This window comes from Caenorhabditis briggsae (assembly GCF_000004555.2).
Source record: "Caenorhabditis briggsae complete genome, chrIII, whole genome shotgun sequence".
NCBI lineage: Eukaryota > Metazoa > Nematoda > Chromadorea > Rhabditida > Rhabditidae > Caenorhabditis > Caenorhabditis briggsae.
In genome coordinates this window covers 5,638,767-5,654,340 of record NC_013490.2, presented here as the reverse complement: position 1 = coordinate 5,654,340, position 15,574 = coordinate 5,638,767, and the positions used below count along the sequence as shown (strand labels likewise).

General features: G+C 39.0%; 5 protein-coding genes and 1 non-coding gene across 6 annotated transcripts; 4 read left to right on the top strand and 2 right to left on the bottom strand.

The window, feature by feature from the left end:
- Positions 1 to 905: 905 nt before the first annotated feature.
- On the top strand, positions 906 to 1,124 carry CBG18212 (the record flags this gene model as incomplete). The annotated part of the gene is made up of 2 exons (XM_002642187.1): positions 906 to 922; positions 971 to 1,124. The coding sequence occupies 2 exons, from the start codon at positions 906 to 908 to the stop codon at positions 1,122 to 1,124; spliced, it is 171 nt and encodes a 56-aa protein (XP_002642233.1).
- Positions 1,125 to 2,630: 1,506 nt separating this feature from the next.
- Positions 2,631 to 3,728, top strand: CBG18214 (the record flags this gene model as incomplete). The annotated part of the gene is made up of 5 exons (XM_045243795.1): positions 2,631 to 2,738; positions 2,875 to 3,093; positions 3,246 to 3,422; positions 3,468 to 3,590; positions 3,639 to 3,728. The coding sequence occupies 5 exons, from the start codon at positions 2,631 to 2,633 to the stop codon at positions 3,726 to 3,728; spliced, it is 717 nt and encodes a 238-aa protein (XP_045096415.1).
- A 789-nt stretch (positions 3,729 to 4,517) lies between these two features.
- CBG25989 lies at positions 4,518 to 4,981 on the bottom strand (the record flags this gene model as incomplete). Its single annotated transcript, XM_045243794.1, has 2 exons — positions 4,518 to 4,745; positions 4,829 to 4,981. 2 exons carry the CDS (start codon positions 4,979 to 4,981, stop codon positions 4,518 to 4,520), a joined length of 381 nt encoding a protein of 126 aa, XP_045100078.1.
- Positions 4,982 to 6,124: 1,143 nt separating this feature from the next.
- Positions 6,125 to 10,001, bottom strand: Cbr-brd-1 (the record flags this gene model as incomplete). The annotated part of the gene is made up of 16 exons (XM_045243793.1): positions 6,125 to 6,226; positions 6,273 to 6,415; positions 6,468 to 6,528; positions 6,575 to 6,734; positions 7,570 to 7,685; positions 7,729 to 7,826; positions 7,878 to 8,295; positions 8,605 to 8,733; positions 8,776 to 8,880; positions 8,935 to 9,006; positions 9,053 to 9,227; positions 9,273 to 9,335; positions 9,387 to 9,621; positions 9,726 to 9,787; positions 9,832 to 9,891; positions 9,940 to 10,001. 16 exons carry the CDS (start codon positions 9,999 to 10,001, stop codon positions 6,125 to 6,127), a joined length of 2,061 nt encoding a protein of 686 aa, XP_045096416.1.
- CBG28588 lies at positions 8,499 to 8,571 on the top strand. The gene has a single exon. It is a non-coding gene (tRNA).
- Positions 10,002 to 10,325: 324 nt separating the features above from the next.
- CBG18218 lies at positions 10,326 to 14,829 on the top strand (the record flags this gene model as incomplete). Its single annotated transcript, XM_045243792.1, has 16 exons — positions 10,326 to 10,427; positions 10,481 to 10,672; positions 10,739 to 11,176; positions 11,223 to 11,310; positions 11,359 to 11,549; positions 12,352 to 12,528; positions 12,574 to 12,738; positions 12,789 to 12,928; positions 12,974 to 13,238; positions 13,282 to 13,628; positions 13,676 to 13,778; positions 13,822 to 13,926; positions 13,974 to 14,090; positions 14,139 to 14,492; positions 14,541 to 14,717; positions 14,764 to 14,829. The coding sequence occupies 16 exons, from the start codon at positions 10,326 to 10,328 to the stop codon at positions 14,827 to 14,829; spliced, it is 3,027 nt and encodes a 1,008-aa protein (XP_045096417.1).
- Positions 14,830 to 15,574: the final 745 nt, after the last annotated feature.

Sequence of the window (15,574 nt, the reverse complement as noted above, 5' to 3'; positions counted from 1 at the left end):
CCGCCCCCGACTCCGCCCACTTTTCCCCGGAGTTTTTTTCCCCGGAACGTGCGAGGTCTCGAATTTTAAGAGCCCACAGATACCGGGTAACGATTCCCTTCTGAAAATCATTTTTCACAAATAAAGAAAAGGAGAGTAAAACAAAAAATGTCCGGGGAATTTCATAGAGCAAACTTTGCAATAGAGAAAAAAGTCACCTACCGAGTGAGACTTGTAGTAATGAGCTCATCACAACTGAGTTCGTAATTTATAGATCATGATTCAAGAAACTAGGAACTCAAACTCAACAAATTCTTAATATTTATAATTAAACCCAAACGCGTTATCAGAAGAAAAATAAGTCATAATTTTCGTTGTTTCTAATTCTTCTGTCAATTTCAGAAAATTTGTTAAAGAATTTTAAAGTACTGTTGCCAGATAACACATTACAAAAAATCTTTTAACATTAGGATTTTGAAAAAAAAAGAGGATTTTATAAATACATGGGATGAAAAATAAGAGAGTAAAGACGAATTCAAAAAAACTGGGAGCGAAGAAAAGAAGAAAGAAAAATGAGGATGAGGAAGGAAAAAAAGGAAGGAAAAAAATTGAAAAAAAAAGAAAAAAAGAATGGGTAAATTGAGGACCAAATGTAGACGAAAAGGAAGAATATATGGGGAAGCCTCTTCCGGAAGAAAAAGATTGAAATAAATTTAATGAGTTCACATTAATGAGTACACGTTCACAGTCTCGTCACCTACATTACCCCAAAACTCTAACTAAATCTAATCGAATAAAAAAAACCATCGTTGTCAAAAAGAAAAAAAAATTCCCAACAAAAAAGGTTGTCCAACAATTTATTTTGATACTTGTAAAGCAACCAGAACGGTTTCATAGAAAAACCAAAATTTTCACTATTGGAAACGATGTCTGTGAATTCTGTGTAAGTGTAGACTACTAAAAATTTATCAATAAGAAATATGAATTAAAGACCTACAAATTTGATAAGTGCAACTATAGAAAAAGAGAGCTTCTACCATGGATTGATGCCTCGAGAAGACGTTCGACTGATTCTGGATAAAAATGGACAATTCCTGGTCAGAATGTCAGAACAAAGCATGGAGAACCTCGATCATATATTCTAAGCGTTCTATACAACAACAAACTGGACGACTTCAATGCAGTTCGTTTTTTTTCTCCTTGCAAAAAAAGTGTACTTTTTCAGGTGAAGCACTTTGTGATAAACTGTCAGCAAAAGAAGTATTTCATCAACACAAATGTTTCGTTTCAAACTATTCAAGACATGATAGCATACTATCAGAAAGGAAACATTGAGATATTAGGTTGGCGGGAAAGTCTTTGTCACTTTTTCAATAGTTTATTTCTCAAAGAAAAAATAACCGAATAATTAATTATATTGTCCATCATTATCAACAACATGTCTCCAACGTTCCCTCAATTTATGGATTCCATTGCGGTAGAATCCAGCCGGGCGTGAGGCAAAGTATTGTTTGAGTGCCGCTTCGACCGCTCCACGGGAATTGAAGCTTCTTCCTTCGAAGGCACGTGTCATATCGCCAAATAACCAATAGTCGGAAGGAGCAAGATCAGGAGAATACGGGGGGTGAGGGAGAACATTCCATCCATATCCCATCAGCTCCTGCTTCACTTGTTTCGAAACATGTGGGCGAGCGTTATCATGTTGATAGTACACTTTCTTGTCTTTCAGGGCCGAACGGTCGACTGCTTTCTTGAGGTTTCGTAGTTGAGTAGTGTAGAGGTCTCCAGTTATTGTTTTGCCCTCGGGCAGAAGTTCCCAGTAGATGGGGCCGTCCACTCCCCACCACACAGAGAGCATAACTTTTTTCGGATGAAGGTCGGGTTTTGGGACATCCTGTGGGCTCTCTCCTTCTCCAACCCACTGGGATTTCCTGTGGTGATTATCGTAGAAGACCCACTTCTCATCTCCGGTTATTAGCCGGTCCAGCCATCGATCGCCCGCGTGGAGAGTGAGAAGAGTAATCGAATCGTCGACTCGGCGGTCAAGGTTGGCTTGAGTCAGGTGATGAGGTATGAATCGACCAAAAAGTTTTCTCATTCCAAGAGACTTCAAACCTTCAAGGACTGTGCTATGGTGAACTCCGAATGTGACAGCTAGTTCACGGCTAGATTGAAATGGATCCGATTGCAATGCGTGCTTCAGCTTGTCCAAATCCAACTCACGGGGTCTCCCAGAGCGATCCTTTTCATCGAGCGAGAAGTCATCTTTTTCGAAACGATGGAACCAATTGCGAATAGTATTGTAGTGAGGGGCATGTGTGTTGTACACATTCTTCAAGAAAGTTTCCGAATCCTTCATCGTGGTGTGAGATAGGAAGAGGTAAATCAAAACATGTCTGATGTGAATAGCAGTGGGAACAAACATATCGTTTCAATTACAGATGAGGAGCAGGGAAGGAGATGGGGACTTGTTTATATGGAAGGTTCTTATCACCTTGTTATTCACTAGAGTCGATATCATACACAGCCTCCATATACGAGAACAGTGATTAAACAAACAGAGTGACAAAGACTTTCCCGCCAACCTAATACAAGATGGATGCAAACTTGTGGCATCAGTCAGTCGTCAGTTTTGGGAGTTGGACCATGAGATGATCACAATTCAAGCGAAATTGGGAGAAGGTGCATTTGGAGAAGTTGCTGCCGGAACCATGAATTTCAAAAGAAGAGGGAAGACTGTGAAAGTGGCTGTGAAACAGGTTAATAAGAAAAACTCAACGATTTCCAAAAAAAAATTTCCAGGCGAAAGCAGAGAAACTGGACAAAGAGCAGATCAAATGCTTTATGGCAGAAGCTAGAACAATGCGGAAATTGGGTCATCAGAATGTTGTGAAGTTCTACGGAGTAGCTGTGATGCAAGAACCTCTCTATCTTGTCATGGAACTGGTATCAAACGGAGCTTTGGACAGTTATCTGAAAAAGAATGAAGATCTTTCAATGGAAAAAAGGGTCGAAATGCTTCTCCAAGTAGCTTGGGGTTTGGAATATATTCACGGAAAACCAATGCTTCATCGAGATATTGCTGCTCGGAATTGTCTTTATGGTGATGGAAAAGTTAAAATTTCTGACTTCGGACTAACTCGAAATGGCACATTTTATCAAGTCAAACCAAATACAAAAGCTCCGATTCGATGGTTAGCCGTTGAAACGATAAAGACAATGATATGACTAATCAGAAGAAGGACCTTCTGAAAATAAACTTTCAGATATGCTTACAAAAAACGGACATTTGGTCATACGGAATTCTCTGCTGGGAAGTCTTTAACAATGGAGCAGAACCGTATCCTGGAATGACTCCTGCTGATGTGGCTCAACAAGTTTCCAGTGGCTACCGTATGCCTCCACATCCCCTAGCACCATTTGAAGTTCAAACTTTAACAACAGTTAGTCTTCAAATGATATTACTTTTGGTAGAAAGAAATTTTCAGAGATTCTGTGCTGAAAACCCAAACGACCGTCCGACGGCTCCAGAAGTTGCGCAAATATTGCAACGTGTCACCGGAGTTCATCGTCCGAATTTTTCAGCGATCGCTAAGAAGGAAGCGGAGGAGGTAAAAATAGATAGGAATACGTTTATCAATATGCTTAAACATTTCCAGCTACTTCTTATGAACACAGCCACAATGAAAAATTATTCACACAGGCGAAAAGGGACTCAACGGAAACCATGCGTTCCAAAAGGAATGTGATGGGACGGATGAATTGGGAAAACTTTTTTTGTTTCATTTTTTTTTGATTTCAGATTCCGGATTCCGGTTTCCAAGCAATTAATTTTATTCCGGGTTCCGGATCTCGTGAAAATGATATTTGTCCGGATTCGGATTCCGTTTCTCAAAAAAGTGATTCCGGACATCTTTGAATTAAAGTAAACTTTTATTTATCCCTTCGTCATAAATGTGTTTAAATTAGATAGTTATGTAAAGCAAGGGGTCATCTGTGTGAACATGAAAACCAAAGCAATTATATTTTTCCCAAAGCAAGTGTAGATTGTAAACGAAATTCATGGGATAATAAGTGATTTCCTTCGCTTTCTTTTTTTTTTCAATATCTCTCAATACGGATCGAGGTGTGCAATTCAGCTATTCTATTTTCCCAACGTACTTGGGAGAATTTTAAAATTAAACTTGATGAATAGCCAATTTCCTTTCATTGGGAGCCAAAGTCAGTTAGACTGAAAAAATAGGGGTGAATAGACCGACGGAAATTAAGCATATATCGCACCAAGGCTCATATCCTATCTTACTGTTAGTTTGGGAAAGTTAATTAATCTCTCATTTCCTACCTAGATACTCTAAATATTGCATCCAATCAACCTACGATAAATGAATCCAACGAATGCGAACATGAAGAAGAAGTAGAGGAAAATTTGTCGTGTGATGAATTCGCTCTCTTGGAAGAGTTCATAGGCAAATGTGATCGAGACGATGGCAGCCGACATCATTGAGAACTTAAAATTAAATCTCATAGAACTCGTTAATCTAGATTCTCACTGAGTAGAACAGAAGAACTCGACGCCCGACTGGGTTCTCCAATAATGATTTTGAGAAGAAAAGAGCCTGGAGAATGACTTGGAGAATAACCAAAATGAACCAGTTTACATCGAAAGCCATTAGGATATAAAGAAGAGAGAGACCCAGAATTGGACTGATTCCTTTATGAGCAAGGTGAAGAATTTCAAGGAATGAATCGTCCTCACTTGGAGTTGGCTGAAAATGATTTTAATATTGAATCAACTTCATGTGATTCATGTATATCAACATTTTCAAAAGTAAGAGATACTTTAAATTACCGATGAAGATCTCTCAATATCAATTAGATCAACTAATGGATTCTGTCGTGGATCCGATGGAAGTGGTTGTGTATCAACGACCGAAGAAACGTCTTTGGTTTTGTCAAGATCTTTTTTCAAAGCAGCCTCTCCAAACGAGAGAATAGAAGACATTTCGACGACTGGTATATTCTGAAACACTGACTGACTCTCGATGTGGCTCCAAAAAAGTGGGCGTGGCGTACGGAGAGGAGGGCTCTAGATTTTATTACGGTAGTTGAACAAAGAAGACGATTGGAGGAAGGGCTGTACGGATTTCTAGGAAAGTAACAAACGCTGAAATTGAATATTTTGATTTCTTGTTTCACTTTTAAAAAGGGCTCAAAGATTGTAGATATAAGTTCTGTGAAACTGCTTGGAATTAAAAGATAGTTAATTTATAGTCGAAATTAACCCATTAAAAAGATTTATTACTGTTTTTGAAACCTTTTCTGTGCTGTTTAGAAAAACTACAGTAGTCCTCCGAGCAAAAAACATGACCGCCGATTTTGTCGTATAGTAGACAACAGTTTGCCCATAAAACATGCTCTTTTCACATCAAGCTGCCACGTGTCGCCATGGCGAATCTAATTACATGTCCCCACTTGAAATGGATAGATTTATGGGGAGAAAAAAGAAGAAAACGTATAATTTGTGACATCGTAAAAAAATGAGAAGACAATTCGAAAACCTAACAAGAAGCTTTGAACAACATCAGCTTAAAATATTCCGAAGAGGTGTATCAAAAAGAAGGGCATTCTGTTTCAGAAATTTATGATTTTTGGTTTTAGAACTCGTCCTTTCTGAAAAGAACTTCGTGGTTTCGGGATCAGTGAATGAATGCAGGGTCAAAGGTTTTCCGTGCGCCAACCGAGTATTTTGTTACCCCGCCCGTTAGGCTTGCCGAGAGCCCCACTTTCTTAGAAAAGACAAATTTACTTTCCTTGAGAAACATAAAAAGTGAAAGTCTAAGCAAGATTAGTGAAAAAAAGGCTGTTACTGGTATACCAAATCCCAGGACCTCCTTTGATAATCATTGAACTTCCCTCCCAATTGCTCTTCAGCAGAGTTTCAGTGGAACGGAAATGGAGGATGGAAGGAAACGATATTAATTCTAGATACCAACACTGCTTGTTGTACCTTGAACATAGCAAGTACCTCATCGCTGTACCTAAAGACTATTGTACTTTTTGTACATCATGCTTATTTTTGGAAAAAAAACGGGTGCAATAATTGTTTTCTTGATATGAAATAAAAATATACATTTGAATAAAAATATCAATGTGGAGGAGTGCTTATTGAGCATGAAAGGATTGCCTCGATGAGCCATTGCTCACTGATGAGATTGTATTTGGTGCAATCACGGAACTTGTCTCCAATCTGAAATTTGTTCTTCTCAAATTGTTAATTGTTTTTGTATACTTACATCATGTGTCAAACTGTATAGAACAAAGTTCGGTTTGAGAGAAGTATTGTGGTACGGTGCTCGGTCTGTTTCATTTATCATCGAATCTCGAGAAGAAGCCGTTCCACCAGCAGAACGGACTATTTCAAAGAGGGATGTCCTTTCTGCAAAAAATTATTATTCGCATTCTTCGAAAAAAAAGGATCTGAATCTCACCGAGAAAATTGTAGCGTGGTTTTGGCATGTAAAACTTGCACCCGGCAAACAATTTTGGCTGCTGAAAAAGTCAGATGTAGTCTCGAATCTTTTCAAGGATAACAAACCATTTTATTGAGAATCTTCTTCCATTTTTCAATTGTGTTCTCATATGTCTCGCCTTCCATCCAACGAACCCTTCGAACCGTGTACAAATTATCATCATCTACCTTTGATGTATCTTTAATGCATGCTTTCAGCCAATCGAGACTCACAACCATTCCTGGTCTGAAAAATCGTACAATTCATACTTCCATACTTGTAAAATTCCGGGTCTGAGGAAAATTTCAAGGCCCGGTAGCAAAAATTTTGTCATTTTGAACCGAATTTTGAGCTCTCAATACAATTTTCTATATTTTTTTCGTGCTTTTTGGATTGTTTGGCTGTTTGATCAAAAAATATCAACAAAAAAAACTCGAAAAAAATTTTTTGATCGAAAAAAATCACATAAGGGTCCCCCTTATGTGTTTTTTGAAATTTTCAAAACTTGTGGAATGACAGGCCCGCCGAGCCGGGCCGGGCCTCCGAAATTCGGGAAAAAGCACGGCCCGGTCCGTTACAAGTATGCATGATTCTACATTCAATGAATTCTTATTCCGTACGTTCACATAGTGGCTTGAGAGCCTTTGTTCTGTTCCCATTCATAGAAAAATTGTGTCGTATAAAAGGCATATAGACCATTCAGACACATAGTTCTTTCTTCTATGAAAATCATGAACTTGGTTATGGTAAGCTTATGAATTTTTAAACCAAAATAGGGACTATAATTTTTTTATTTCAGCTGTTCCTCGTTGTTCTTCTGATCTCAGGAATCAACACGCAAGGATCAGAATGCCGCGTTGATTCGCAGTGCCCCGAGAAACACGCATGCGTTTTTGGAGACTGTTTGGAATCAAATCATCCCAGTCGGCGCGTCATCACTGACCAAAACATTGGGGAGCCATGTAATCCAGAGTGCCCGACCGGCCAAAAGTGTACTGCAGGACTCTGCATCCCCGAAGATTAATTTTTAGGATTTTAATAAACCATTTGAGCATGATTTTTCTTCTTTGAGGAATCTTACCCTATAATCGCCTTGAGAATTTCTCCCAGTTCTTCTTTATTGACATTGAGAGTCTGAGTGTTAGGATCCACTGCGACAACTACATGTGTTGGTGTATCCATTTCCGAAGATACCAGCTGAAGTAACTCATGAACTAGATCAGAAATACCAAGGACTTACGTTGATTTTTCCGGGTAGCTTCCGTTTCTCCGATTCATTCAAAAGTTTATCGTCTATCAGGCGCACGAAATGAATTCTCGATTTAGGAGGGAGGAGAACTGAAATTTACCCGATTGAGTATACCATTTCTGTAGAAATTTTCGGCGAACCTGGTTGCAAAACTCTTGTTTCAGTCTTATACTTCTCTATCAGCTTTTTCATCTTCGGATCATGTTTGGCCAAGTCTTCCGGTGTATTCCTATCACTATTCCGAATTTTGACACTCGCGCCTTTTTCCAGAAGGTACTCGGCCATACGTAGATTACCACGTCGGACAGCTTCATGCAAAGTTGTCTCGAGAGAAGAGGTACATGAAGCATTAATCACTGCTCCAGCTTCCACGAGAATCTTAGCAGCCTCGAGAGAGTTCTGTTCGACGGCAACATATAAGGGAGTTTTTCCGTTGTTATCCTTCTCATTTACACATGTACCTGCTTCCACAGCACTTTTCAGTTGTGGAATACGATTATTGAGAATCGAATTGATGATTACCACTTCTCCGCGCCGTGTACCAAACGAGCTCCGTCGCTGAAAAAATATGCAACATTATGTTTTGAACTCGGAAGTCGCAAAGGAAAAAAAATGCTAGAGGTCGAAATGTTTTTTATAAACACCACTTCGAGACTTCTCATCCCATAAACAAGCGTAGAGGCACACCACGATTCGCGCTTGGATGTCTGCGTCTCTGTCCCCTGTTTACTTAACTCTCTTCGAACGTTGTTACACTAGAGGCCTCCTTAGCTCAGTTGGTAGAGCGTGAGACTTTTAATCTTAAGGTCAGGGGTTCGAGTCCCCTAGGTGGCTTGAGTTTTTTTAATGTGACGAGGCCCCATTTACCTGCTCGGGTTTGATGCTCATTGATTTCTCTCCAAAACTCATTGGAGATTGAGATCTACGTTCTTCGACTTCCATTTTGATGGAATTTCTTCGATTTCGTATTGTCATGGCTTTGAATTGTTCTGGCTCCTAGAAACGCGTTATTGGAATTTTGTCGATGCTTCAACTTACCTCTGAAGTTTCTATTTTCGGTGTTTTTGTTAGGAGCTGCGCCGCGCTCTGTAAGGACGCTTGTCGTTTTGGGAGAACAATTTTCTTAGTGAACGGGTCTTCCTCCTGAAAACAAATTCCATTTCTTCTCTTAGTTGTTTAAAATATTTTTCAACAAACTTCATTTTTCGAACTTCCGAAAGGTTGAGCAAATCCAGCGATAGCAGAGCTAGGTGGCGCAGTAGAGTGACGCTATAAAAATCGAGTTTACAAAATCCGAATGAAAGTTCTAACTAACCCTAACGAAAGGAGTGAGAAGATCGTTGTCATGTTTTTTTTGTGGTATTTGCGAATCGAAAAGACCAAACTTGGGACCATCGGTTTGTTCTTTCTTGATTGTTTTCAGCACACTTGATCGTTTTGATTTTCTTTCCTTATCTGTTGATGTTGACGGGCGTTTTGCAGAAGAACGTCTGAAGACATACTGCTGAATATATTGACAGGTAATAGAAACTCACGTCGACTTGCTAGCACTGCCATAGTCATGGAAAACGTCCAGCTCTGGAGAATACGAATTTTCTCTGAAATCACTAAATTAGAGATTCTTAAAATTAAATTGGATTTTCAAGTACCGATTTTCTCCTGTTTTTATTTCGGTCGAAGTTGGTTCGTCATCCGGTTGTCCTAATTCGTCTGGCATATGTGACTGCGTTTCAAGAAACTTTTCTACTGCTTCTTGATCTCCATTTTCCCCCTGTTGCTCTTTACCAAAAACGTTTTGAGTGCAAGCAATATCAGCTTGAGTCATTTCTAAATCCGGCGCCTGGAAGATGAATATATCGAAAATCAATATTTTAGTGACGATACCTGTTCCAGAAGTTGACGAAGTTCTTCAAGAGTGTTGAAGCAAGTATTCAACATGTTCGCTCCCATAATTTTTGTAGTATTCAAAGGGTAGGAGCAGGATGGACACTGAGAGCGAGTAGCAGAACGTTTTCCGGGGGTTTTTTGATTGAAACTACCAATACAATCCCTGAGAATTCCGAAATAGCTACAGAATAAATGTAGAAAACATACCAGCAAAATGCATGCTTGCAATCCGATCCAAGATATTGTAAGTCCTTTTTAGGAGTTCTGCTGAAAACATAACATTTTTGTGTGACATACATTTTAAACAGTTTTTACCAATTATTGCAAACAATATTTTTTTGAAACTCCTCTAACGCTTTTTTAGTGTTTCCGAACATTTTAACCTAGTCGGCGTTGTGGAATAGACAGCCGACCTCAATTTTTGTTGCAGAGTCTGTGAATTCAAATTAGCCACGCTTTTGATATACTTTGCGCGTAAAGTGTGGTGTGTTCACACACTATGCATTTTATCTTACGACAACTAGCCCAAATTGTGAACTGAATTCTTTCTTTTTTTGAACTAAAAACAGATATAAAAGCTTTGTACATACTTCAATTTTGTTAAATTGTATGTTATCTTCAATGAAAAAAAAAATCGAAGACTGATACAACTGTTACGTACTTATGATGAACGAGTTTTCCCAAAATGTATGTTTTTAGGCATGAGGCCCCCAAGCGAGTTGCTCGATACTATCTCACAGCTTGCTGAGCTTGATCAGACACTCAGAAAAGGAGCAGTCAGAAAGTTAGTCTCAAAACAAGAGGTAAGAATATCTTATGAAACTTTTTTGCTTGATTTTTGATCGCATTTTTTCAGGAACTAGCTGACGAAGAGATAAATACTTATGTGTTTGAGCGACTTATTTCTGGATGTTCTTCCGCGCGAGCGGCTGTCCGATTGGGTTATACCACAGCTATGGGTTCTATTCTCGCGTCGGATGTTGGAAAATCGTGGGATCTCGAGAAAATATTGGCTGTGGCTAACAAAAAGATGGATTTGGAAGAGAAGGTATATTATCTTTGTAAACATGACTAATTTCATTAAAAATGTAAAGCTAAACCAGAAAAATTGCAGACAGTGGGGAGTGGTCATGCCATCGGACATTATCTCATCCTTGTCGTCTATGCTCAGTCAAGAAAACTCAAAGAAGCAGAAGCAACAAAACTTGTGGAGCATTCGAAGAAAGTTAGAGATGCGGCACCAAGCTTGGCGTTTTCGCAAACACATCTTTTATTTAATCTCGCAACTAAGTTGAAGGATAGCGTGTTTCAAAAGGTATTAGGAAATTACAAGAAAGTATGTGAAAACTTGGTTTTGCAGAGCGTTCTTCCTGCTGTTGAAATGTATCTCGAAGGAATAAGTTCACAGTACACGCCAGAGAATGTGTATCTCGCACTTCGTCTTCGAAACTCGATCCCGGCGATCGTGGCCAAATATGCGAAATTTGTCAAAAAGGATGGATCGTGTCAGTTTTTAAATGACCATTATTCTAAACTTCTGGCGGCTTTGAAGGTACATTTAATCTACCATTTTTTCAAATAGTTTTCTGTATTTTCAGAGGTGTGATTGCTCGACACTTCAAACATTCCTTCCACTCCTCATCAAAACTGTAGTAGAATCTTCCCAATTTGAACAAATCTATTTGAGTAAGTAGTAGAGCGTTTAAAAGCTAGCTCATATTCCCACATTTTCAGATGTTCTAGAGCCATGGGCACTCTCTAGCAATGAGACAAAGGTTTTCGACAGAATCCTGAACATTGTAACTCAGTACTTCGAGTTTGGAGGCGATACAAAGTCAGTCGTCGTTGTTTTCACGAAAGAAGTTCTGAATCGAATGGAAACTGCCACTCGCGGAAAGAAACAATTCAGATTGATGAGCAAGAAGGTAAAATTACACAACAGTTTATTATATACAAATAGAAAACCAAGATTTGAAGAAGCTGTTTCAAAGTTTAGAGATAAACTGGCTTCTGAGAGCGAATATTTCGTTGTATTTGTTTTATCGATTTACGCAATAGAGCCTGGCAGTCGTCTGGAACTGAAAATGTTTTTTTAATTTATTAAATCTGAACTTTAATCAACTGACATGTTTTGCACTGCTGTGTTAGTTCCTCGTTCTCCACGCAGTATTGTGAAGTTATGTCACACTCGATTGTACATAAATCCAGTACTGGCAGCCACACGGCGTCAGAAAATGGATCACCGCCTAAATGTAATAGTCAGGCAACATAATAGGAATTTGGAGAAAATGTTTTGGAAACTTACATAGTTTGGAGTTATGGAACAAGAATTGAGACACTGATTCATACTGAACACGTATTCTCTTAGATGCATGTCCATCGACAGTGGTCAATAATAGAAAACATAACAAAAACACCTCCAAATTAGCCATGACTTTGCTTAAAGTGACGGTTGCGAAAAAAAAGTAGTAAAAAGAAATGAACTGAATGAAAAGAGATATTCTATTAGAGGAAACCAGCCATTGTTCATTGAATACCACAAAGAAATAGTGTAAAGTAACGGGATTTTGTGTAATATGACCATTCTTTCCCTGTGCGGAAAGCTGACACATCAACAACGACCCTACTATCTGAATCACTTTTCATACACATGCCATAAAAACATGGCTATAATTTATTAACGGGAAAATTAGTTTCTTGGATTCTCAATAGAAATTTAATTTTTAGGTCGAAGACTTTGCATCCTTCATCAAAGCTAAGTTTGCCGATCTTCATGATGATGATGCCTATTCTACACTGAAAGCTCTCGAAAAGTGTGGAAGCGTTGACAAGGCATGTGGAACAGGACTTACCACCACCCTACTCTCTAATCTCGGAAAGAAGCAGGTTTCGGCTTGGATCAAGGTAACAGAATCCTTTCCCATGCCATCTCTTACGTCTGACTTATAGGAGAACTTCACAAATCAAGACGAAGTTCGCAAAGTTGTCACAGCTTTCAGTAGCTGGAACGAGAGCTCACGCGTAACAGTTTTGACTTCCCTCTTGACACAGAAAGCAACAGAAACAAGTCAAGCAGTGGTCACCAGCATCATCGACTCACTGTTCTATGTCAAGGTATATAAAATGTTGTTTCAATGAACTTTGTTGAAAAATAAACATTTCAGACCCGTGCTGGAGAATTCGCATCAATTCAAATTTCGGATAATAACGAGAAAATCCTACGACAACTTGTCGTCGCTGTTCAAGGTGAAGAGACAGTTAGTAAAGCTGAAAAGTCAATTGGAAAATCTAAACTGCGCAAAAAGTGAGTTATCCATTTTAGATTGAATACTATTTTGACTTTTTTCAGGTCGCTTCTTATTCTCTGGTATGTAACCCGCTTATGGTATCGCATTGCTGCCGATTCGACTGATGCAGAAGCCTATGACGCTGATAGCTCCGAAATTTTGGCTATTGCTAAGAATGAGTCGGATTCCAACAACTCCCTAGTTTTTGTCGATTTGTTGCTCTCGATTCTTTCTCGTGAACAGAAATTCCATCGTACTCCAGTCGCATTTGCGTTCGTTCATGCGATTCCAACGTTAAAATCTGAAGATTTGTGTCATATTGTTGAGGTTAGAAAACCTCACCACTTCCCAGAATTTTGAAATTTTTTAGACCGCTGCGATGAGCGAGACCGAGTTAGCCGGAAACGATGATGAAGATGTGGAAGACGAGGAAGGCATGCCGTTTGACGAATCTGAAATTCCAACCAGAGCAGGAAACGACGATGACGAGGATAGTGATTCAGATGAGGATGAAGAAGAGGAAGAAGAAGACGACGAAGGAAGCGAAGCAGTGGATCAAGAGCTTCTAGATAAATTGAACGCAGCTCTTGGAGATGCGGCACCAAGAGAATCCAGCAGTGATATTGAAATGGATGATCTTGATGAAGCAGAAATGCAAAAGATGGACGAACGCCTCTCAGCTGCTTTTAAGGCTATAGCTCCAAAAGCTACAAAAGAGTGAGTTGACCTAATATCTTTTTTCTATTGTAAGTTCTTGTTTCCAGTAAGAAAAGAAGCGCCAAAAATGTAGAGGCATTGAAAATGAAAATTGCTGATCTACTACTCATCGCAATTTCTTCAAAGGATCTCAGTGAAAGCGACAAAATTGTAAGTCGGTATGAAGTTATCATTACGAAAAAATCATTTTCAGAAAATCATTGTTCCCCTCTTGAAATGGGCAAAGGTTGATGCGAAAACTCATGACAAAGTTGCTCAGAAAGCATTGGGACTTGTGAATATTGTCGTAAGAATGAAGGTAACCAAACATGCATAGCTAGAAAAATTGTCTATCTTCTTTTTCAGTTTTCTGATGTTTCCGAGAAGGATGCGTTGAAATTGCTCAGGCAGGTCTTGGAAGAGGCTCAAACCTCCACCAACTTGCTCATTATTGATGCCGTGGCTCGCTGCGTAACTTTTGTGGTTAGCTTTTGAACGAATTCATATAGAAGATAATTTTACAAATTACAGCTCAAAATCAGCGCTCATGATGGAAAGTCTATGTCAGCCGGGGCTCGCACCGAGTTCCAAAAATTATTCGAGAACTATTTGCAAAATGTGGAAGGAAAAGTTCCATCGAATTTTGTCATCCAACCGATCGCAGATCTTCCATTGCTTTTTGTTGATCAATTAGGAATGCTCCTGGACGCAGGATTCGATGAGGAGAATCGTATTTTCAAACGCACGGAAATCTTGGGAGCAGTTGCCATGATCTTCTCCAAACCAGTTCAACAACAGGCCACTATCAAATCAGCCGTTATAAAGAAGATTGGAAAATGTTCATCTTCCTATTTCCAGAAGGTTCTTGATACCGACAAGTCAGAGGTTTGTCATTGAAATAGTTTCGTGGTATTTCAATGTTAACTTTTTAAGTTGAAACCTCGTCTCTTCGGAACTGTTCTTCACCTTGTTCACAAAGTAGCTACTTGTGTCGCAGATGATGAAAAACACATGGAAGCACTCCGCGAGTCTCTCGAAACTATCATAAAGAAGATGTCAGAAGGAGAAACTGTGCTGCAGTTGAAGAAGATAAACCCAGTTTGTATTCATGTAAGTGTGAAAGTTTGAATTTTGAAAAATCGTTCACGAATTTTAGATCGTCGGAAAGTCGATTGTTGGAGCTCTCACCTCAATCAAGAAGAGTCTCGAAATTGAGAATTGAGCAGATACGAAAAAGTAATTGTTTCAGTTCACGGTCGCCCCAGCTCTCAAAATGAACTGCAAGCCTTTTTCTCAGCGGAGCGCGGTTGCGCGCGCTGAAATTTTTTTTTTTAATTTTGCACTGAAAACCCGGTTTTTAGCGAAATTTTCTCACTTTTCGACAATTTTTTCAAGTTTTCGTCCATAGAAATTGTTAAACAGGCTAAAACACACATTTGTAAGTACAAAATCAGTTCCGACAAAAAATGAAAGAGGAGATCGACTTTGAAGCATTTTTCGGAAACCGAAAATTCCTCAAATTGTTCTGTGTTTTAAGAATTTCTTTTGTTAAATTATTGTGAAGAATCTATTTTTGAGTGTTTCAAGCTATTATTCGATAAAAAACTCTCGCGGTGAGAAAAGATACCGCGATTTTTCGAAAAATGCTTCAAAGTTGATCTCCTCGTTCATTTTTTGTCGGAACTAACTGCTTTTGTACTTAAAATGTGTGTTTTAGCCTGTTTAACAATTTCTATGGACGAAAACTTGAAAAAATTATCGAAAAATGAGAAAATTTCGCTGAAAACCGGATTTTCAAAAAATTTTTCAAAAAAAAAATGAGACCCCGCAAATTCCGGAGAAAAAAATTTCCGGGGTAAAAAAAACTCCGGAGAAAAGTAGGCGGAGTCAGGGACAGAGCCTAAATTGCAACCCTGGCACGGTTTTGCCGCATGGTTTTTCTCGTGACCGCATCTAAATGTGCTAAT